This window comes from Mustela erminea, chromosome 14, assembly GCF_009829155.1.
Source record: "Mustela erminea isolate mMusErm1 chromosome 14, mMusErm1.Pri, whole genome shotgun sequence".
In the NCBI taxonomy this organism is placed as follows: domain Eukaryota; kingdom Metazoa; phylum Chordata; class Mammalia; order Carnivora; family Mustelidae; genus Mustela; species Mustela erminea.
In genome coordinates this window covers 7,606,743-7,631,474 of record NC_045627.1, presented here as the reverse complement: position 1 = coordinate 7,631,474, position 24,732 = coordinate 7,606,743, and the positions used below count along the sequence as shown (strand labels likewise).

The 24,732-nt window shown below is 39.0% G+C and overlaps 1 protein-coding gene across 7 annotated transcripts in view; it reads left to right on the top strand.

Annotated features, from left to right (window-relative positions):
- Positions 1-24,732, top strand: part of LYST (lysosomal trafficking regulator) — a 174,117-nt gene that overhangs the window by 14,055 nt on the left and 135,330 nt on the right. For 6 of the 7 annotated variants that reach the window (XM_032313704.1, XM_032313702.1, XM_032313699.1 and 3 more), the window contains exons 2-3: positions 9,022-9,111; positions 12,795-12,993. In XM_032313704.1, coding sequence (XP_032169595.1) covers positions 12,802-12,993 — 192 coding nt within the window. In that variant the 5' untranslated portion in view covers positions 9,022-9,111; positions 12,795-12,801. Of the gene's footprint in view, positions 1-2,147; positions 2,313-9,021; positions 9,112-12,794; positions 12,994-24,732 lie in introns of all 7 variants that reach the window. The other variant, XM_032313700.1, reaches the window with a different exon arrangement.

The window sequence follows — 24,732 nt, the reverse complement described above, 5'->3', positions numbered from 1 at the left end:
TTGTCAAATGAGTAGCCACGATGACTTCTCTCTGGGCCAATCACAGGTGTCCAGGCAAGCACGATAGAGAGAATTGAGAGTGTTAAGCAAAACGTCATGGGCTTGGAGAGGGGGAGGGGAGCAGGCAGTGTTGTTTGGGGACTCCCTGAAATATGAAAAAAAATAGTATGGGGCTATTGCTTTCTTAGATTTCTACCCTTTGCTCTGAACCACTGCCCTTTTCATTTTATTGAGTTTTCTTTATCAGCCTATGCAATTCTACATAAATTGAAAATATTTCAGCACATTTTTGTACTTTAACTTAGCCTAAAGGCATAATGCAGAATAAAAGTAGGAACAGCACAGCTATTTCCTGCCCCACATTTACTGGTTAAGGATTATTGTAGTCCCACATTTTTCTTTTAAAGATTTTATTTATTGTTTATTTATTTGAGAGAGACAGAGAGAGAATGCACACACGCACAAGCAGGGGGAGCAGGAGAGGGAGACACAGGCTCCCCGCCAAGCAGGGAGCCTGATGTGGGGCTTGATTCCAGGACCCCGGGATCATGATCTAAGCCCAAAGCAGATGCTTAACTGAGCCACCCAGGTGCCCCTGTAGTCGTACATTTTTAATATGGAACATCTATATCAGAGCCAACTTCTACCCCTCTTATGTTGTAATTTCAGTTAGACTGAAGGTGTTGCTTCTTGTTAAAATGTAAATACTTCTTTCTAGGAGGAGCAGAGTGTTTTGCTTCTTGTTCCCCCACCCCCAGTTCATTTACTTCTTGATGTAAATGGGAAATGTGGAAACCCATGGGGAAAGATAGCATGAAGCTATAGAACACCTTGAGAAGTTTGGGGTGGCAGGATATTAGCCTGGAGGAATGAAACTGCATAGGACAGAGTGACCGGATTACTGTCCAATTGCAGTTGCACTTAGTGCAACAACCAAAAGTTTGTAGAGAGCGGTTTTTGAAGCTTGTTTCCAGGTGTACAGATTGCAATCTAGCGGATTTGAGTAAAGGTTCTGGATAACATTTAGAGATAGTATTTAGTGTTAAGGAAACTTCTTTGCCCATGTCTAATTTTTAATTGACCTGACCGAAGAAGAAAGGCTGTGTCTTCTAAACTTGGCTATTTTAGTTCTCATTAATTAGCTCTAAAAATATCATGTAACTCCTAAGGCAACCGTCATGGGATTTAACTGTGGGAGAGCGGACCTGTGGTCTTCAGTTTTTGTCATCTGTAGAGTGTGGGGATGGAGAATATGATGCCTAAAGTTTCTGCCATTGTGAAAATGTGTGATTCTAACTTATTCACGTTCATACCTTTATTTATATCACTTATGAAATGGCATAAATAGTGTTATTATTGTTTTCCCGAAGGGTTTTTAATTTTTAGTGTTGTGTTGCAAAGAATGTATGAGATCTTTGGGAAAGTCATTAATCAGTCTATATTCCATATATATTGAACTTTGGAGAGATGGGATTTAGCATAATTAATAGTCCATAATGACCAGCCCTTATTTTCAAGAAGGCTGCTTCAAATCACTGCAGGTTCTGGTTCAGCAGAATTCATTGAATATTTATTATTACGTGTCGTGTAGTGTTTGGTGCTCTCAATAATCCTGCAGTTGATAGCAGTCTCCTCCTTTTTGGTACATAATACATTTCTAAAAAAAATTCTTTCCAGAGGTAATTTCTCTAGTATTATATTAATTAAGAAATTTAGGCAAGCACATAATATTATTTTAAAAATGAATTTGCCAGGACTTTGGGCATTTGATGAAAATTAGGAGTTGAGACCTTCAGATATTACCATTTCATGAGGAAAAGGTATGATTTCTAATCAGGCTTTGAGAGTAAATTTCATTATTATGAGCTTTCTTATTGTATTTTTCCTCTACTCCTCCTCTGTAGAAGTCACAAGACATGGAAAGAACAAAATATACTGGTACTCCCTACTTTTATTTTCAGTGCTTCCTTGAAAACTGTATGGTCATAAAGTCTAACATTGACATTTCCATACACACTGCTCCGAGGAGGGATTGTGATGATCTCTTTCCTCCTCCAGATGGCACACTCTACCATCACCGAGTGCTGGGCACCTAGAGGGAACTCTGTTTGCCAAGAATGTTTACTGATGTTATATAATTTTTATAGATCTACATAGTAACTCTGTGGGATGGACATCTCATGTAAAAGGAAGCCAAACTTCACGTTATGTGGCGGCCAGTAGTTGCTGGATTCACACTCTTCTGCCTTTGTTTTCACCACCATCACAATGCTGACTATTCACAACAGATTCAACACCTAGGAAAATAATGAGTAAGGAGATCAGTACATATTTATTAAAATATTTATTGAATAATAAATTTTGGTTGAATTTATGAATGAGTGAATGAATGATAGATTTGATAGTTCTTGGAGAGGAAACTTGGTGATGTAGGAGCCCTTATTCTGCTGTTGAGCTTGAGATTTTATTTTTAGTGGTCACTGTAATATTTTTGGTAGCACTGGTTAAAACACAGAAATGACAGGGTATTTAAAAATGCCTAAGACTGAAGAACATAGGCAGTGATGACTTGGTGTAGGGGAGGTGTAGTAGTTTTATACTGCATGTCAAGGAAATGACTGTGTCAGCATCCACAGGACTGCGGGTAATAGCTTAATTCTGTGATCTTTTGGATAATGTGTTGTGGCAATTAATCACAGAACCAGAACAGAGCTAAGATATAGTCAACTGTCCAAGTGTCTGTGGGGAGTCTCACTCAATAAAAGCAGAGCTGCTGCTGACTAATTTTATTGACCATTTCATTTCCAGAAGGTTAAGGAGATAACGAGAGGAGCTGATAACTCAGCCTAATTTTGACTCACTGTAAGGGCTTCATTAGACAAGTGGACATAATGGGAACCCTGAGAGAAACCCATATCATTCATTTGACAAATTCAGCAAATAGTTGTGCCACGTGGTGGTCTAGATGCTGTAGATTTTGTAGTAAATACAATAGTCAAAATCCCTGTCATCACGGAGCTTTCGTTTTAAGAGCTAACGATGATCTGTTGTTCAAAAAACTAGCGTCATGGTTTACTCAACTGCAGTGATCTTAACCTGCATTTCAGACACCTGCTTGCATGGTTACACTCTGGGTGTTATCATCTGAACTGCTTGTTTCAGAAATCTAAAAATTGCAGTATCCTTTATTCCCTCATGGGTTTTTTTTTTTCCTTTTAATATTCCCTCATTTTTTATTCTTTGAGCTCAGAGAGATTGATTGCCTGCCTGTATTGTAGCTTGTGTATCAACATCTGCCTGGCCTTTTTCTTTTTCCTCACCAGTCGGTATCCCTGTTTTGACCATATGGATTGTTCTCCCGCTTGTACTTTAGTACTCTTTCCCTTCCTCCACCCACCAAAACTCATTTCTACATCGGTGACACAGTCTGTGCTATCTGATGCTAGATCCAAGCAGCTGAGCCCTGCTAGAGAGTCTCAACCATCCGAGAAAAGTGATTCTACCCAAAATTCATGGGTTTTGACCTCTGCCGAGCTCTCAGCCCACCAGAAGTTCTTTTTACTTACCCTTGGTCACTACTCTCTCCATCCTTATCTGCCTGCTTCTCATTTTACATTTTGATACCAAACTTAATATAATTCTGTCAGGGACTTGACTTGAGCTGCTCTCTCTGTCTGTATGCCTTTACTCCCCCCTTTTCTTTTCTTTTTTTTTTTTAAGATTTTATTTATTCATTTGACACACAGATCACAAACAGGCAGAGAGGCAGGCAGAGAGAGAGGAGGAAGCAAGCTCACTGCCGGGCAGAGAGCCCAATGCCGGGCTCTATCCCAGCACCCTGGGATCATGACCTGAGCCAAAGGCAAAGGCTTTTAACTCCCTGAGCCACCCAGGTGCCCCAGCTTCCCCCCCCCTTTCTCTCTTCCTTTACATGTTCAACGTTTAGTGAAAGATTACATCCTTCATGAAGATTCCCTGACTACCCAAATTGGATTTAGTGTCCCCTTATCAGTACACAACACCCTGTATGTTGGTTTGCCTTTGCCACTGTAATGGGTCCTTCTTAGAGGCAGAGACTGAAATTACTTTCACATTTTGTGTTCTTAGTACCTAGCACAGAGTGGGTGTTTTAGTAAATGGTAAATGAATAAGTAAGAAACAGTAAGAGGAATATGGAGGAAAGCTGGAATATAGAGAATTAGAAATACAAAGTTATTAAAAAAAAAAAGGAAATACAGAGTTCCTAAATTTCCAACTAAAGTTAGATATCATGCCATGGATGTAGTCTCCAGAAGGGGAAGTGTGTGTAAGTTGGCCAAAGGCAGAGTTTTTATTGAACAACTGGAAATAGTATGTGAAGAAAAGAGCAAGGTCAAGTGGCCAGATGAACTCATATTTTAAAATTACATGTGCGGAAGAAGGAAATGAGGATATGAAACAAAAATATATAGATGTGGATGCAGGAATCTCATGTAAAAGAGGAATACAGCCCTAAGATATAATGCACTGAGGTTTTGAAAAATGTTCAGGCTGACCTTTTACATTTTATATATAGACGATGAACAGCAAGCAAATAATAGATTTTTGTTTTAAACAAACTCGTAGCCGCACTTGTGGTGAGCACCACATAGTACAGAGAAGTTGCCTCACTACATTGTACATCTGAAACTAATATAACATTGTGTGTCAACTCCACTCACATTTAAAGATTAAAAAAAAAAAAAAAAACAAACCTGACCCTATAATTGCATACAGAGAGTACATGAAACTCAGCTTCTGTTTTATTACTGACTTCTCTGACATGAAGAATGCTCTCTACACAGATTAATAAAGATGGATGTGAAGAATAATAGAAACTTTAAGCCCATGATTAGAGAGGAAGTGGTACCAGCATCTCTGGCTGCCCTAAATGCTCACATTTAGGTTCAGGTTCAGATTCTGAGAAAATGTGTTAATGTCATTGAGGAGCGGGTAATCCTTGAGCAATTCTGGGGAATTTGAACACTATTAGAAAACAGTGGAGGACCAAAGTTCCAAAATTACAAAACAAGAACATAGATTCTGTAGACTTTAGTGAGCTTGATGCTACCTCCACAAACAATTCTAGAGATCAACTTAAAAGATTCTCAAATATTTACAGAAGGAAAAGATGAGCAGTAGGGTTACAGGGGTTTTCTAAGAATAATTCCTTCTGGATAACCCAGTTGCTACCTTTGGCAGGGACACTGCAGGCACAGATGGGAGAATGCTGTGCCTATCATCTATCTAGATTCCCATAAGGGATTTGACATCCTCCATTCTGTCATTCTGTGCTTGCAAACATGTTGGGGAATTGGGACTGGCTGAGGTACGGGTCCAGGAATTGAAGAGCCGAACACAATCTTAATTACTAATGGCAGCTTCGTAAGAAGTCTCTTATGGGCAGCTGCTTTCAACCTCATTTCACTCAGCAGGTAACACCTCCTCCTACTTCTCACTCTCAGCCCGCAGCCTTGCAGTTTATTCCACCAAGAAAAGAGAAGCCCCAAAATATTGGTCCATTCACTGCCAGATATACCAATTTTTCTGCATGTGCTGACATGGTCTGTCATCCTTTCGTTCCATTCCATGAACTGCCGGTGTGCCTAGCACGCGTACACCGCATCCCCTTCATACTGCCCACTGCAGCGACCTCCTTTCATTCTAGTTTTTTTTCTATTTTCCTTTCTTCTTTGGAGAAATACGCTATATAAACATGCTATAATAGTATCTCAGCTTACAAATATGCTAGAATGTCACTTGTTAAGAAAAAAAAAAAAAAAGCACCACCTCCCCCATCCCATGTTCTGTTCAGCTGCCCCCATCTCCCTGCCACCCTTTATGGCAGAACTTCTCAAGAGCCGTCTTAAACTCCTTGCCCATCTTCTTCACCGCCTTTGCCACTCCACTGAGACCATCTGACAAGGTTGCTAGTAACTTCCATGTTGCTAAATCCAGTGGTCCGCTCCCAGTCCTCATCTTACTCAGCCTTCCAGCAATATTTGACATGTCTGGTCAGGTTTTCCCATTTGAGGCTTTCTTTACCTGGTCTTTTGGAGGTACCACTCCCTTGATTTTTCTCCTGCCCTGCTTGCTGCTCCTTCTCAGTCTCCTGTGTTGGATCCTATTCCTCTCCCTGATGTGGGGATGCTAACCCCAGGGCTCAATCCTAGAATCTTCTCTGCTTCATTTATACACATTTCCTAGGTCCCCACAGATCACTGCGATAGCCACTGGCTACAGTCCTTTCATTGCAGAAAGTCCTGTTGGACAGCACGCTCTGGGTTCTAGTCCTGTTTAAAGACATCTGTAAGCTGGTAACTCCCCAACTGACCCACCAGGTCCAGCCTCCCGACCTGCGCTCCAGGTTGGCAGATCCGTGGGGTCCTTTCCTTGGTTCCCACATCGCCTGTCAAACCCAACATAGCTCACGCTGAACTTGATTTTCCCTTTCATCCTGCTCTCCTCCCAGTCTTGTCTGACACTAAACTGTGCTTTTCTTCACACAGGCTTAAAATGCCTTGGACTGCCTGCGGTGGGAGGCAGGCAGGAAGGAGACTCCCATTGTTGGGGAGAAACAGTTCCGGGGCAGCACTTCGGTTTCATCTTTCCACACTTTACTTCAATCCCTGGCAAGTGGGAATGAGTGACTTCTCTCACTCATTGTAATACTTTTTAACTTCTCTTGCACTCAGTATCCAATGCATCAAACATAAACTAACCTCAAGGCCCTGGAATACTTTTCCTAGATGCTCACGTGACCCATTTTCTGACTTCATTCAGGCTTCTGCTCAGATACCACCTCTTAGACAGTCCTTGTCACCCTCTCTGAAGTAACGTCCCAGTCACTCTGTATCCTTACTGTTTTATTTTTTATAGCACTTACTGATATTACAGTATGTTTGTTTTCATCTGTCTCTACCTCATGGAATCTGAGGGTGGGGATTTTGTTTTTGCCCTATTCCCAGTGCCAAAAATAGTAGCCAGCAGATAATAAATGTCCCATAAATATATGTTGAATTAAATGCCATATTATGAAATTTCTGAAGAAATGAAACTTAGAGGTATAGCTAATACATTGTCAGGTTTTTGCTCTTTGTTTTGGCCATTCATGTTTTATACTTTACCAGTCACTGTATTAGAAAAACTTATTTTCCTGAGTTCATTTATAAGATTATAGTTACTTTGTTCTTATGATTTTCATTTATTTTAATATAAAAATTCTGGTAACATTGTTGTGAGGAAGTTTTATTTATTATGACATTATAATAATAGTTGCATTGGAAGTTGAATATGATAGTAATAAGGAGGATTTTTAAATTTAGCATTTTGGCTATAAAGTAGAATAAGTGATAAGATGGGGTCCCCATCCTTAAGGAATTCATGACCTTGGGGGTAAGACAGTCATAAGTATCTACAGGGTGTTTATATAGTTTAGAAATAGAGGCAAATACATACAATGCCCTAAGGACATCTTCATTCTATTTTTTAAAACTCTATTTGCAGACTTCATGGACACCCAGCGTAATGCAGGATGACAAAAGTTCGAATGCAGCTGTATTTATCAAGGGTGGTGGCAGAGTAAAAGAGGTCACGCCGACTGTGCTAGCTGGTAGAATTACGATCTCGGATAGAGTGAAACTCCATGGACATCCAAGCTGGGCCGTGCAAAATACAGTTTAAGAGATTTAGAGCATGGCCTAGAAATGTCCCCCAATAACAAAGAAAAACAGATGGATCCAGTTGTCTGTCAGCTTCCACTTCTCATGGCCATGCCGAGTTACCTGGAGTCACCATGGCATCCCCCGATGGACGGCTCCACCTTGTAGTTGTCCAAACCGGAGTGTAGTCAGAGTCACGGCAGTTAATAAAATACCATCTTTAGATTCATAATTTGATTGATAGTCTGCCTTTCAATAATTTTAGAGTTGAAAATAGGTGGGTGGCTTGTATGAGCTGAGGACGCGGCAGGAGCAGGTGTTGAGGGTGAACCGAGACCACATTCCAGGGCTTTCTCCTTTGGTTGGGCAGTGACGCACTGGCCCCTGGTGCTCCGAGTGCGGCAGCAGGACTGAAGCTTAGCCTGTGCTTGGGTAGCTGTGTGCCTGACATGGGGTTGACCGGTCTAGGAAAAGTTGTCTTTCCTGCATCACACAAAGCCCTGTGTAGTCTTAACAGCCCCCAATCCATTTCCTGCCTCCTTTATCCTCAAGTGCCCAGAATAATGTGGTATAAGTAGTTTGCCAAGCTGAGGGGAATTCAAGAAAGTTCTCTAGATTTGTGCATTTTGAAGGAATTAAAGATCACTCTGATTTAAACACTTGTTTTAAAATAAACATTCATGGTTGCCTTGTACCTGTAATAAGAAAATATTTTTTATGCCTCGCCTGGGCACAACTATAGGGAAGGGGAAAACAGGTAACTAAACGGAAGCATTTGTTGCTACCCTAGAAGTAGGAATTCATCCTTTAGTGTTCAGAAATAACCTTCATTGTGTTATACACAAAAGGTTAATTCATTTTTAAAACGTGAACAAGGATATGAAATTTGGTGGGAGTTTATTCATTGTTTGGTTTTAGTATTTTTTTGAGTTTTCATATATCCTCAGGTGCCTTTCACTCTCACAGGAGAGTAATAACTTGGCTACCCGTAGTATGTATGTTGATGGTATTCCACTGCCTCTAGATTCAGTGTTAAGAAGACTGATACTGAGCTGATTCCCCTTATAGTTAACTGGTGATTTACCTGGAGATTGTGAGGAGTTGGAAGGAAGGGAGGAGTAGGGATCTGTGATCAAGTTGCCTTGTTCAAATCAAGTATGTTCCAACACTTCCTGTCTCAAGATTCCATTCTTGGAGCTCTAGAAATTTCGTAGTGTGTTCTTGAGGTTCAAAAACTTCTTTGGCTTCTTTCACATCAAATATGATGGTTTTTGTGTCAGAACTTTATTAAAATTACTTGTTTTACTATTACCATTAATATGTTTGTCTTTTCTTTAAATAGGTGAAGCTTTATTCTAGGAGTATTTATTTCATCTGGTTCATGAGCTCAAATTGTAAAGACTCTAAATGTTACAGAAGTGTTGAGAGATTGGTAAGTATTAATGTAATAGATAAAAGCAGCCTTTGAAACTACGTAGTTATGTGACATTAATTAAACCCCGAAGTACAAACAACTAAACTTGCCTTTAGTAGAGATGTATATATAAATTGTGGTATACCCATACAATGGCATATTGCATAATTGTTTAAAGGAACAAACAATGTTGAAAGGAAAACTAAAGTTATAAAAGGATACATATATTATACTATTTATAGTTAAAATAGTATTGAATTTTTTGTGGCTGTAAACATGTAAAAACTTATAAAAACATGTATAGAAATGATAAACACCAACTAAAGAGAGGAAGAAGTGAGGTGGGGTGTGAATTTCCTGTACTATAAGGTTTGATTTCCTTGCACACACATACCCACACCACACATACATACACACACACTGATCTGAACACTGCACACTGTTAATTTTGCTAAATCTGAGCTTTTGCTATATCCGCCTCTTATAAATTCTTTGTACTTTTCTGGATATTGGAAATATTTTAAAGAATCTTTAAAATGTACTGTGCTGGTGTGCTGGGTGGCTCAGTGGGTTAAAGCCTCTGCCTTTGGCTCAGGTCATGATCCCAGGGTGCTGGGATTGAGCCCTGCATGGGGCTCTCTGCTCAGTAGGGAGCCTGCTTCTTCCTCTCTCTCTGCCTGCCTCTCTGCCTACTTGTGATCTCTGTCTGTCAAATAAATAAATAAAATCTTTAATTAATTAATTAATTAATTAATTAAATATACCATGCAATCATCTTTTCAGTTGGCATTCAGAATGGCTGAAAGGCATTCATTGAAGTTCAACATCCCTATTAGATGTGCAGGAAGAAATGAGTATTTATTAATGTGCAAGGCAGAAGTATCTCCCATCACCCCTACTGATGATGTTCTGTTGCTAACTAGTGTACTTTGAAGAGTAGTAAGTGTGTGAATACTGGGTAGGAGAATTCAGAATTTTTGTTATTTGTAGATGATAGGGTTTTATGTCTGGAAATCTCAAAAATTAATGAAAGTTCAGTAAGAAGTTTGGATATATGATTATTGCATCAGCATAAATATACTTCCATTTGCCTCCTACATACTACTTCTCTTTCCTAATTAGATTATATAATGGAAAGAAAATCCCTAGAACAACAGCAAAAGCTACAGAACACCCTGGAAGAGACCTAACAAGAAATGTGTAAAACCTATTGTAGGAGGAAGTAACAGTTTCTGCCACAAGCACATAAAGGATAAATGTGCAAGTAGTGTAAGGGTGTTCATTGCAGCTCTGTTTGTGATAATCAAAACTAGAAATAGCCTAAATACTCAATAAGAGATTGGCTGCATAGTTAACAGTACTCTATATGATGAACATGTTACATATGCAGGCAGCAGCGTGCCAGAAGCTAGCAGAAAGAGTAAGAGAGCGAGCATGTGTAAAGATTTCCAAAATATCTACGTGAATCAAAACAGGTCAGATCACTTATATATAATACCCTATTTATGTAACTGTGTCTATTTTATGTACATTTAAAAATCAGGAATAATATACATTTCTGCATATATTGTAATGTTTTTTGCCATCCTGGCATCTTGTGCTTATAGGAAGTAGCATTGAAATGATTTCCTCAGTAATTGTCATACCTAGATATTCATACTAATTTTTATTATCTTCATTTCCAGAAAATAGACCCTAATTATTACTGTAATTTTAAAGTTTTTCACATTTTTAATATTGCTAAAGTTGCAGTGTGCCTTGTACTCAGGGGTGTCTAGTAAGCACTGGGAGCCGGCTGTGCTTGGTGAAGGGGTCGCTCTTGCCTGCTCACGGGGGAGCTCGGTCCTTAGTGGCTCATATCAGCAATTGAGCTGAGTTACACGCTTGCTGTACTACATCTGATGAGTTTTAAATATTTTTGGAAACTTTCTTCTGATCCTATGTGGTAAGATTAGGTGCCAGCATCGAAACTTTCAGAATGATGTCAGCATCTTTGGAAGAAAATCCCAAGAACAGTAGTGTAGCACTTTTAAGAATGGTGGGTAGTCTTGACGGCCTAGAAGGTGAGATAAGAAGGCATTGTGTTATACTTTAATTGGCAGTGTTACTTGTTTTAGTGGTGCACTAAATTATGTACCTTAAAATCTGTGACAAAATAGGTGAAATAAGTTAATAAAATCAGTAACTATGGAGTGAATATAGATGTTTATATATTATGTACATATTATAATATATAATTAGTTTATATTAATATAAATTAAAAATTATTTGATTTATTGAATAATTTTACCTTATGAAAGCTTTATAAAAAGCCAATGTTTATATAAGGGAGGATATTTTGAGATGAATAATGTACATTTTATTTTTTATACTTTTTCCTGGTAATCAACAATGTTAAAACTAATGAACTTTGTTATGCTACAGCGGAGATTGTTACTATAATAACACCTAGTATTCTGATGGGAATCCAGGACATAAATCATCAGGCCCCAAAATGAACAGTAACCAAAGTAGTATTAGGAATTTCTTTAGTGTTTCCCTTTCATGTCTCTCTGTTTCCCTTTGTATCCTAGTAGTTCATTTTCACCCCGTTGTTTTCTTCCGCGCCTCAGCTACCTCACAAGGACTACCACAGGCCCATCTTTATGTGGCTTTGCAACTCATCAGCTGTGTCCCTTTATTCAAATTCCTGAGACAGAAAGAGCCTGATTGGCCGGTTGCCTCTTTGTAAGTGGCATCGTATGGGTCAGATATTGCGGCCGGATGCATGCCGACTGCTCCTGAATCAGGCGTGCTTCGCTTAGTTAGGGCTCAGAGGCTGGCCCTGCCCCTTGGGAATGGGCTCCACTGCCTTCTTTGCAGGGGCTAGGAGGCATCTGCCCACCCTGTCCCCTGCCCCGCCCTTGGGCAAAGAAAGACTTCACAATATACTTCTTATTTAATCTCTCCAGGTTAAAACGTTTTTAAAGGTTACCAGATGTCTCAAAATTACTTTTTGCCCTAAGATGAAACTGTTCTGAAATTCTTTGGGAATTTTATTGTTCATGATTTTTCCTTTCTAAATAGTTGCCCATCTTTTTTCTTTATATTGGTGTTTTCCGTCTCTTCTGTCTGCTTTACCTTATTATCTTCCTTTATCTCAAAATGTCGCATTGCCCTTTGATTTAAATGTATAGGAAGAAGTGAAGTGGCATAGCTTCAGCTGCAGTAATTCTTCAATTTTTATTTACCTGATGGTAAATCCTTTTCTCTCCATTAACTGAACCCTGGTTGTTGAGGGGAGGATGTATGATTGTCAGTTCCATCATGTGAAAAACAGTTTATATTTTTAAAAAGATCCATTCATTTTTTTGGAAGCCATGTAGAGCAAGAACAGTGCACTATACATCCTATGATGAGGCTGTTAAAGAAGGTCAGAATTCACCTTAACTGCCACCACTCGCTGTGTATCTTCTCACTGTGCTTTCACTTCCTGTTCTTGGTAATGCTCAGGGACTGTCACACCCACAACTATTTCTGCCATGTGACAATATTTAAGGAACACCTAACTAGATCAGGACTATGTCTGAAAATATTATTGGGTTAATTACCAATGCCCCGTAAAGTCAGTCTTTGGTTAAAAACAACCAACCTTAAAAACACTTAGTTTTAAACATAAATTTTTATTTCTCTAATCTTTTTTGGTAATGTTTATTTAATAGCTCGGTCATGAGCATCGATAGTAACTCACTGGCACGTGAATTTCTGACGGATGTCAACCGGCTTTGCAATGCGGTGGTCCAGAGGGTGGAGACCAGGGAGGAAGAAGAGGAGGAGACACACATGGCTACGCTGGGCCAGTACCTTGTCCACGGCCGAGGATTTCTGTTACTTACCAAGCTAAATTCTATCATTGATCAGGTAACATTTTCTTATCAAATAACTTTTTTACCAGTTTATTATAGTTGATTACAGATACATAATTTCTGGGTTGTTTAGTTTCTGAGAGTCTCTTTGAGATAAAGTCCTATTTCTAACATCACTCCAACAAAGAAAAGTAGCCCAGTTTATGCACATACTGTTTATTTGAAGACTTTTCAAAATGTCTGAAATGTCTTAGGATTATAAATGGCCTTTCTTCTAATGTGATCTCATATATATTAAGCTTTTTATCCTAATATCAGTGTGAGATAACTATGATTATTAGTAGAGACCTTAGATTTTGATTCAGAAAAACATTTGCACTTTCAATAAATGTCAGATATGTTTTTGAAAGGTTTACTGTAATAGAGAATTTACTAATTCTGGGGTGAAAATAGAGAATCCTTAAACCAGTAATTACTGAGTTCTTTAGCTTATATACATCCAGTTTTTTTATACCTTATTGTGTTTGCTCAAAGTATGGTCTGAACATATAGTATTTTGCTGTTTCCTTATTATGGAATTAACAGAACTCTAAAGCTAGTTGGGAAATAGAAATGTCATCCAACCTTCTTTTGTGGATGAAAAACTGAGATGCAGAATATTAAGTAACTCAGACAGGCTTAACTTGCAGCCCAAACATGATTTATGTCTTTACTTCATTTTAATAAAAAACAAATATGTATTTTACAAAAGAAAAAATTTACTGTTTGCTTTCAGGGGACTAATTAATGTAGTTAGATAATATTTCAATTAACTTGAAAAGATAATAAGGGCTCTGTAGCACCAATATGACAGACATTTTTCAACACTTATGACTGTTACTGGCTTTAGTAGAAACTTACTGTTGAAATTTTTTGCTATCAAAGCATTTTGCTAATAAATACATATATTGGGTAAATACAGAGACTAAAATTAAACAATGACTCTGTTTTCACTATACACTAAGGAACCTAACAAATATCAGAGAGTATCTGCTCACTGTGGTATCCACCTGTCATGAAATTTTCCAGAGTATTTTCCAAAATACTATGTATTTTTACTCCTTTCATGAATGTTATTTATTAAATGCCTGGCTACATGTAATTTAATTTTTATATTTTGTCTGACTTTTCCATAAATAAATTTTAAAATTAGAAAAATTATTTGTTAGATCATGTGTAGTAATTTTTATTTCAAAATTTTATGATTTAATAAACATATAATGTTCTGTTCATTTTCTTACCCCACATTAGAACATTTCAGTGTTTTTTCTCTTTTTAAGATATCCTGTAAGTAGCATCAGAAATATCAAATGTGCAGGAATAAATCTAACATGGACAAATTTCTGTACATAATTCTATAAAACATTTTTGAGAGAATCTAAAGACAACCCAAATAAATGTAGTACTACATAATTTTCATGTATTAGAAAAATCAGTATTGTAAGGATACTTGTTTTTTCTAAATTAATGTATAGATTCCAGTGCAATCCTAATCAGAATTTCAGTAGGTTTTTTAATGAAAGCCGTAGATGTTAAGATATAACCCATGTATCACAAAATTTACCCATTTCATATGTACAACTCAATGGAGGGTTTTTTTGCATTTTTTACATCTTTATTTTCTTCTTTCTATATCTATTTTTTTTATAAGACATATTACTTTATTTTTCCCCTTTTTTAAAATTGTGTTATGTTAGTCACCAGACAGTAAGTACATAATTACTTTTTATGTAGTGTTCCATAATTCATTGTTTGTGTATAACACCCAGTGCTCCATGCAATACGTGCCCTCCTCAATACCCATCACCAGGCTCACCCATCCCTCTACCCACCTCCCTTCTAAAACATTCAGTTTGTTTCCCGGAGTCCATAGTCTCTCATGGTTTGTCTCCCACTCTGATTTCTCCCCGTTCATTTTTCCCTTCTCTCAGTATCCTCCATGCTATTCCTTATGTTCCACAAATAAATGAAGCCATCAGAAAGGATGAATATCCCACTTTTGCATCAACGTGGATGGGACTGGAGGAGATTATGCCAAGTGAAATAAGTCATCAGTGGTTTTTAGCATAATCACAGATATGTGCCGCTGTCGCATAGCCACATAGAATTTTAGAACATTTTCATCACCTCAAACAGGGACCTGGCACCTTTTAGCTGTCACTCCCCTATCCCTCCTATCACCCTCAGACCTAAGCAAACACTAATCTACTTTCTGATTCTATAGATTGTATACTTTCTCTTTTAAGTCATGAAATATCTTTTAATATATTATTAAATGAATGAAATCATCCAAGTCATAATTTCAACAATATTTTTTCCTAAGGTAATGCCTTGTGTTCCCTCTTCCCCAGTCATTCACCTTTGGAATATCTGTAGCAGTGATAGTAGGAACCAGGAGGAACAGTAGAAGTAGAGCGCAAAATAAGTCCTAATTAAAAAATAGGATTTTTTAAATAATTAAATAAGATTTAATTATTTAAACCAGGAAATGGAGAATGATAATTTGGATCCTTAAGGTGAATTTAACTAAGCAAGTTTAATCACTTAGGGTGGATTCAAAACAGTAGATCTAAAACAGTGCATTTCAAGAGGAACTTCACCTTTGTTATCTGTGCCTCTCATGAATGGGAGCACTTCTTGGGTACTCCAAGCAAGAGGCTTGGAGTGAAGTCCATAGCTACCCCTCCACTATTGTGCAAGGACTTTATTAATAGATATTTGGTATAAATAATTAAATAGACTTTATTGCTATATAATTTATACGTAGTGAATGCACAAACGTAAAATGTATAGTTGAATGAGTTTGACAAAGACAAACACCTATGTAACCATAGCCGAGATCGAAATTTAGAACATTGCCATCACTCTAGAAAAAGTTTTTCATGCCCCTTTGCAGGCAGCCCCTCCCCTTCCTCCCCTGCCACACAACCACAGTTCTAATTTCCAGCATCTAAGTGTAGTGTTGCTTGTCCAAGAACTTCATATAAATGGAATCATGCAATATGTACTCTGGTGTCCCAGAGCTCTGTTATGCATAAAGCAGTAACTCACCAAGTTTTGATTCTGGTATTTTGTTGTATGGATATACCACGATTTGTTTGACCATTCACCTGTTGTTTAACCATTTGGCTTTTGTTTCCATTTGGCTCTCATAAATAAAGCTGCTCTGAACTCCTTAAAAAAGTCTTTGTCTGAATATATTTTCATTTTTTCTGGGTAACTATCTAGTATGCAATTGCTGCGTCAAAGGGTAGGTGTTCATAAGAAAGTGCCAGACTCTTTATTCAGAGCAGCTGTGTCACTTTTCTTTCTCACCAGCAATGTATGAGAATTCTAGTTGTTCTGTCTCCTTTCTGATATTTGACTTTGCCAGCCCTTTTAATATTAGCCATCTTAAGCAAATATGAAGTAGTATCTCATTGTGATTTTAATTTGCATTTCTCTAAAAACTAATGATCTGAGTACTATTTTATGTGTTCATTGGCCGCTCATACATTTTCTTTAGTGAATGTCTATTTAAGGTTTTTGCCCATTTTAAAAGTCAGATTATTTGCTTAGTATCCAGTTGTAGTTTTCTTTTTTTTAATGTATCCTGGATACATGTCTTTGTTGAATTGCAAATATGTTCTTTGTGGCTTGCCTTTTCATTTCCTAACAATGCCTTTAGAACAGTAGATTTTTAATGTAGTGTGTTTTATATGCTAAGAAATCCTTATCTTGCATCCCAAAGTTGCAAAAATACTCTCCTGTTTTTTTTTCTAGAAGCTTTTTAATTAGTATTTTTATTTTTAGGTCTGTATTCCATGTGGAATTAATATTTGTGTACAGTGTGAGGCCGCAGCTGTAGTTCCTTCCTCCCTCCTCCTCCCTGTGCAGTTACCCAGTCATTCCAGCCACATTTCTTCTTGAGAGTCTGCCCCTTCCCAAGGGAGAAATCGATGGCTCCTTTGTGGAAAATCTATTCGCCATATACTTGGGCTTTATTTCTAGACTCTTCTGTTTCACTGTCTATCATCTGTTTAGGTTACTGTGGCCTTTATAGTGTGTCTAGAAATTAGGTGGTATAAGTTCTTCAGAGTGTTCATTTTTCATTCAGTTCATTCATTTCCAGAATGTTGGACTATTCTAAGTTCTTTGCATTTCCATATAAATTTTAGAAGGAGCTTATTATTTCTATAGAAATGCTTGCTAGGATTTTAGTGGTGATAACATTGAATCCAAAAATCAATTTGGAGAAAATTGACAACAATGTTGAGCTTCTCAGTCTATCAGCATGGTGTAAATATCTGTTTGAGTCTTATATAATTTCTCTGCCATATTTTTTATTTTTAGTGTCTTTTTTTAGTGATTTTTAGTCTTGCATTTTTGGTTAAACTTATTCTGAATATTTTATTATTTTTAATGCTATCGTAAATGGAATTTAAAATTTTTATTTTCTGTCATTTGTTGCTGTCATATGTTTCTGTCAATTATATAGAAATATAATTGATTTTGGTACATTGACCTTGCATCCTATGCCTTTGCTAAATTCATTTATTTGTATTTATTTTGAAAATTTTCTGCAGATTCCTAGGGTTTTTTGTGCACACGATCAAATCATCTGTGAATAATAATTTCACTTTTCCAATTTTTGTACCTATTATTTCATTTTCTTGCGTTTTACTTTGGCTTTTAGTGCAGAGGTAGGTGGAAGTGATGAGAGTGAACATCCTGCCTAGTGCCTGACCTTAGAGAGAAAGCATTCAGTGTTTCCATTAGCCATCATGTTAGCTCCGGGTTTTTCTTAGATGCCTTTTATCAGAATGATGGAGTTCTCATCTATTCCCAACCTGCTAGAAAGTTTATCCTGAATGGATATTGGATTTTGTCAAATGCCTTTGCTGAATCTTCACACTGAGACTACCATATATTTTTTTTTGTTGTTCTGTTAAGATGGATGAATAACATTGATGGTTTCTAAATGTTGAAACCGTCACTTGCATTCCTGGGATAAACCCCATTTGGTCATGATCTCTTATATACAGACACATTAAATCTGTTTATTCTTCAGAAAAAAATAGTCTCCTTAAATAGAAAAAATATGTTCTTTTCAATGGTTAAAGATACCGTGGCTGAAGTTTATATGCAGACTTTTACAGATTTTTTGAAAGAAAATTTGTCCAGCCCCAAAAGGAAGAGTTATCTTAAATTTTAATCTTGGCACCAGCATCAGTGAGATGGGTAACTTCAGCTCATGACCAGCTGCTTCAGATCTCCGTGTCCTCATCAGGAACAATTTATTTATTTTTTAATGTTATGTGTAATTTTTTTTGTAATTTTATTTTATTTTTTTTTCAGTGTTCCAAGAAGGAACAATTTAAATACATTTAGTTGGATGACTTAAAAGATGTCTCCAATATAAAAAGTATTTGTTTTCATATAACATTTGATAACAGTTTCTAATTTTTTCTATACTCTGGTTATAAATATATACAGCTTAATTCTGATGTAGTGGATAGAAAATCACAATAATTTATTACCAACTCAAGTGTGATAAATACTACTTTTTAAAACTTTGGCATATAAATTTTCACACCTGTTCATGCTTTATGAATGTTCTAAAAAGTTGTTACTTATTTTGCTGAATAAAATGTGAAGTTTTACTGGAGGAGGTTATGTATTTACGAACAAAACATTATTTAAAAATTATAATAGGTATCTTTTTCAGCTGTTTTCTGTGTAAGAGAGTACCTATTTCTTCCCATATTTCTGTAGTGTTATCACTTTAATATATAGTGCTACATAAATGGCCAATCAATGTCATATATAAAATATGTATTATAGAAAAATACCAGACCCTTTGTAGTAGGGCTGCACAATTCATTCACTGGTTTATTCAGCAGGCCATAAAGAGCCTGTAATATCAGCAGCTCTGCTAGATGCAGAGGTAAAAGAACAGAGACTGTCCTTACTGGGAGCTCTTAGCTTTTGAAGGGGCAGACAGATTGAAAAAAGGCAATGATGACAAACATTTTGGGGGGCGTGTTAAGGAGAGGGCGATGAGAAAATGCTTCTTAGAGAACTTGGCATCTCTAAGTAGGGATTAGCAATGTAGAAAGGGGGGGAACATTAAACCAGGAGAACTGCAAAAGCGGACCTTGGAAGCCAGAGAAGGAAGAGCATTCAGTGACCTAGCAGTAGTTTATTGGGGTTAGAGCAAAGGCTGTATGTGCAGTTTTGGGGTGCTGAGAAGACTGGAAGGCAAACCCCATGTACCATATTAAGGAGGCGTAAGTTTTTTCTGAAAACCCTGGGGAGGTTTTTTGTTTGTTTTGTTTTTTACATGGAGGAGGTTTTGAAGCAAGAAAATAGGCAATGAAAATTATTCTTCAGATCTGACAAGTTAAGTCATTGAAAATATTAGCAAGAATGATTTCAATAGGAAAATAATGCAACTTTTAAAATTAGTAGAGATAATTATAGTAAATGAACTTTATTTTACTCTGGTTCTATGGATTCTGTTTACACACATGCCAAGATCTATCTGTGCGTGATTAGCTTGGCAGGAATGAAGGAGTAGGGGAGATGCTGGTATTCCTACTTCTTGGAGTAGTGAGAGTATCTTCTTGGCCACTAGATGGTGGTGCTACCCACAGAGAGCAGGTAATCTGGTGCGTTATCTCCCTTTACACCCAGGCTGATGATCTGAGCAGAGTACATCAGGCGATTGCTGCATAACAGAGCACAGTCTAAGAACTTAGCGGCATGAAACAAAAAGGGTTCCTTTGCTCATGTGTCTGTGAGTTGGCAGCTCCAGCAGACCCAGCCAGGATCACGGCCTCCGCTAATTGTGGGGCCAGCTGCGGCCTCTGACTATGCAATCTGTTGGCAGAAGACTGGGGGCTGTTGGATGTCGGCCCGACTGCCTCAGTTCTCATCCACGTGACTTCTCCGATGTCAGTACGTGAGGCTCAGCTTCTTTATGTGGTTGTGGAAGCATCATTCCAGGAGGGGGGAAGAATAGCTACAAGGTGTAGCATAACCTCACTTGTGCCACATTCTGTTGTCAAAGCAAGTCACGGGCCAGCACAGAATGAAGGGATAGGAACATAGACTCCATCGTTTCAGGAGAAGAAAATTTGTGACCATATTTTGTCTACCATCATCTCCTCTCTGGCCACAGTTACTAGCACTCCTCCTACACTTCCTCTCCCACAGGACTCTCAAAGTATTGTCCTATCATGGCATCAGGCTTGAAGTTCCTGATCTCATGATGTCCATCAGTTCTGGATGCAGGTGAGGCTTCCCGGTACAGTGCTTTGTTTACAGCTGTTCTTGACTGAGAGACTTGTGAACACAAAAGCCACGCTCACAGTATACAGTGATGAACAGGGACAAGTTAACCACACTGCATACTTGTATTCAAAATGGAGAGTGACCGGAGGCACGGAGCAGTCACTGACCCACTGATGTCCTAGTGGGCATGTTGGTGCCCCTGTTCTTCGGACAAGGAATGTTTTTTTCTGTGGGAGTGCTTCCTTAATCCATGGTTCTCCAGGGCTCTGGGATCCGTCCTCTGAGGCGTTTTCTCTTTTACATAAGACACAGCATTCTCACCCTGCCTCACACCTGTAGAAAAGGGGGAGACCAGTGGTGTCTATTCATTTTGAATTGTCTCTTCCTTTTAGTCCAAACTGTCGGCATTCTTTAATAATACAGCTTTCTTTAAAAGTGTTATGGGTTTCCTCTGACTTTTAATGGAGTTACCACACCCCCCAAAAGCCACGTCTATAATTGCTTTTGAGACAGATCTCTCTACTTCAGGCAAATAAAGCTTGTGTGGAGTAATGCCGGCAGGATTCTTGGTAGTACTTTTGTCTAGCTGATAGGATTTACTAGGTAGTACCTAAAGTCTTTCTGGAGTCCTAACAAAGAGTAATATAACCAGTTTATAACCCTGCTTTGCTGGGAAGGGAGGAGGAAAGGCCACAGAGACTGGTTGGGTGAACTGGGGCCTGCAAACCCAAATCCTGCGGCCAGTCATCTGTTTCTGGACAGCCCACAAGCTAAGAATAGTTTTTCATTTTTCAAAGGTTGTTAAAAGAAACAGAAGAATGTACAGCAGAGGCCATATATGATTCAAAAAGGCAGAGATGTTTACTAACAAAGATTGCCACCCCTGTTGTAATTCAACAACTCTAAGCAAAAATGTTTGATGAAATGAATGCATTGAAAAACTCAAACAGATTAAGAATAGAGGATGCCATATACCAAGAGGAGAAAAACCAATAATATTTTTTAGGAATAAGTTCTATAATAGAATCAACATAATAACTCTTTATGACTATTTCTGTTCGTTATCATGTTTTAAAAACACACAGTAGTAAAGTGGATCATGAAAGTAATGACAGCTAAAACGTGAGAAAGATGGAGAAATAAAAATACCATTCTTAAAGTAGCATATACAGAAAAATCCAGATGATCGTAATTTCCTTTAGCCACAGCTATATAGCTAGAAAACAAAATTAAAGATTCTTTTTACAGTACTAATGAAGAAATGTTCTTGTGTGTATGTGTGTATACACACATACATTAGAAACAATTATAAAATTCTGATAGAAGAAATAAAGAACTTACATATATTTCTGTCTATGGCTGGAACATTAAATTTAATTAGCATGTCAAAATCCAGATTTAAAGTAATATCATTAATACCAATTAAAGTAACTTTGGTCATCTTCCATCACATTCTGAATCCAGTCCAGGCCCTAAGCTTAGCCTGTCATCCTGAGGTCCTTGAACCCCACTGGTTTGGTTTTCACCTGCCTTTGCAGCATCCTGGCCATCCATCTGCCTCTCCTCTCAGCCCTTTCTCAGACTCACTTGCCTTCCCCACCCCCCCGACCCTGCCACCATTACTTGAACTGAAAGGAGCAATGCCTGACACCTGATAGGTCCCTAAAATATGTTTCTTGAGTTGAGCTAAAAAATTACCACCTAAATGAGAGTGATTTTACTATTTATTACTGCTCTGGGGGAATTTAAAAAGGCATGTTGCTGTCCTTTTTCCTGCAGAAGGGGAAACAGAAAAATGTAAGTATTAAATGAAGAGTGGTGTGATTTCTATAGAACGGACAGTGTAGGAACAGCCAAGAATCCGTTTATGGTGTATGTTGCCAAATATGGCATATTGAGAACTTTCTCCTTGCTGGCATGAGGTAGCACCCCATTCCTCTGGACACTGTGACAATTATCATTAGAACCTTGCAAGAGAAGAACCAGAGCTGGGGTTGAAATAGAGCACTGCAAGTTCTAGTTTACCAGGATACCCACAAATAAGAGCAAAGGATTCTCTGACTTGCAAAGGGATAGAATGATCCGTGTGGTTTCTTTGGAACTTGAAAGCATAAGTAAATCTGGAAATGTGCAATACCTAAAAAAGTAATAGATCCAGAGGAATAGCAAGAGCTTCCCCAATGATGGATGTGTTAAGAAGTACCGTGATTGAATGAGGTCAGGAGTTGGGCACTCACTGCCATATTGGGCCATGGGGAGGCAAGCTGTGTCCTCCTCAGGACTGCAGTTCCAGCAGAGGTGGCAAAAACCAAAATCCTGCACTTGCTTCAGTCTCATTCTTTGGAAAGGCCCATGGTTTTCCAGAACTAATCCACTTGGTGAAATGGGGAAACAGGCATGAGGTCCTGAGCTGGGGTGGGAGGTGAGGGCTGTGGAACAGGGGAATGGCAAACGGGGGTTGGTGTGGGAGAAAAGGCTTCTCAAAAGAGGTTTTGCTGGAGCTGGGCCTTGAAGGTAGTGAGAGCCCCCTTAGCTAAGGGGGCAGGAGTGAGGCTGCAGACCATGTGTCGTGCAGAGGCTGGGAGGCAGGAATGCCTATTAGTGTGGCAATGACGATTCGCCAGTATACTGTTACAGGGCAAGGGCTGGGGTGCTTCACACACTTGTAAGGTTTCTGCAAGCTCTGCTAGAATGTATTAGTTCATCTGCCAAAGATAAAGACTCAGATCGAGAGGACTCTACAGGAATGGCATGCCCAAAATTGGTTTACATTTTTTGAAAGACCTTGGGCATTTTGCTGGCTGGCATCTTTAAAAATACCGAGGTACACACCGAGTATGAGCTGTACATGGAAATGTTACCCAGACATCGTTCGTCTTTCTAATTTTGAGGTCAAGCACCTGGAACTAGGGCCTTTGGGAATAATTCTGACTGTTCATCCAGAATTTAAAGTCATTCAAGGAGATAACATTTAACATCCAACTCTGTACTAGGCATGCCAGGAAAGAAGGGTGATTGCTAAGGACTGGGGCCTGGGCCTGGGAGTCCATGCTCTGAGCGGGGACTGGAAAGAACTTTTGGAAAAGTTTCCCATCCCATTTAGAGATAAATCCAAACTCCTTCACTTGGCCCGCAGGCCGCATTAGATCTGGCACCCTCCACCTTGCCAGTCTCTGCCCTCCAGTCTCATCTCCTAGCACTCCCCACTGCTCTCCCAGCCACACTGGCCTGCTTGCCATCCTGTGAAATAACCAAGCCCACTCCCGACCCTTTGTGTACTTCCTAGGAGCCCTTTTCCTTCAAATCTTTGCAAGGACTCCTTCTTCTCTTTGAGCATCTGCTCAAGTGGCCCGTTCTGAACAGCCTATCTAAATGTCCTCCTTTGAGTCACTCTATAATCCCTGTCCTGTTTAGTTTTCTTCACAGCACAGCATTCTGTATGAAGTTTTCTTATTTGTACCCATTATTTTCCATCTCTCCTGCTAGGAATGTCGGCTTTGTGAGAAGGCAAATAGTGTCTTCCTTGTTCGCCCCTCCCTGCCAAGTGGCACATGGCAGGGGCTCACTAAATATTTGCTGAGTCATGGAGGAAAGCCGGCATTCAGGCAGGAAAGTTGAGGAAGTTGTTGCTGTACCAGAAGCCAGTCAGGAACATGAGACCCAACTTGCCCGAGGAGGGAGTAGAGAAGTCTCTCCGCAGAGGGACTAAGACTTGCCTGAAGAGTGAGTTGACATTCGGCAGATGGGAGGATGGTGGAGAACGACAAGGGCCGTGCACGTGAAGAAGACATGCCGGGGGTACAGCCCAAGCCACATTCGGGAAGCCCTTCAGACTGGACCGTGGGGATAGGTCAGGGGTGGTGGCAGGAACCAGAAAAGAAGTTCAGATTTTACTTTTGAAGTGTTTTCAGCCTTTTCCTAACCAGGGCACTAGAAGGAATAGCCTGGTTGCTGTGTCCCTGCTTTCTCGTTCCTTTCCAGCCCTGCGGTCTACCGCCCCCTGACTCGTACCCTTACCATTACCTTAATACTGAGCTTGCTAAGGTTGCCAGTGACGCTCTACTGGACAAATGCTTTGCTGCCATCATCTTACACAACTGAAGAACAACAGCTCTTGACTTGGTTGACTTTCTTCTTTCCGGAGCTGCTCTCTTCCCTTGATTTTTCTTGCTCTATGTCTCTTTGGGGGATCCGCTTTTCGGCCTCCTTGGCAGGCCTCTGTCCGGCACCACCATTCTCCATTCTTGAGGTGTTGCTCTGCAGAGCTCCATTCCCGTCCGTCCTCTCTTGCCATTCTGCATTTTCCCCTTAGGAGATCTCCTGTGCCCTTGACGTCTGCCCCCAGGGGCTTCCAAGTCCCTTTTTATGTACTTCGCATCTTTTTCTTAAGCTCCGGATCTATATATATAACTGTTGACTAAAAAGCTCTCTCCTTTTGAAGATCCCACAGATGCCTCAAACTTATTCTGTCTAAACAATG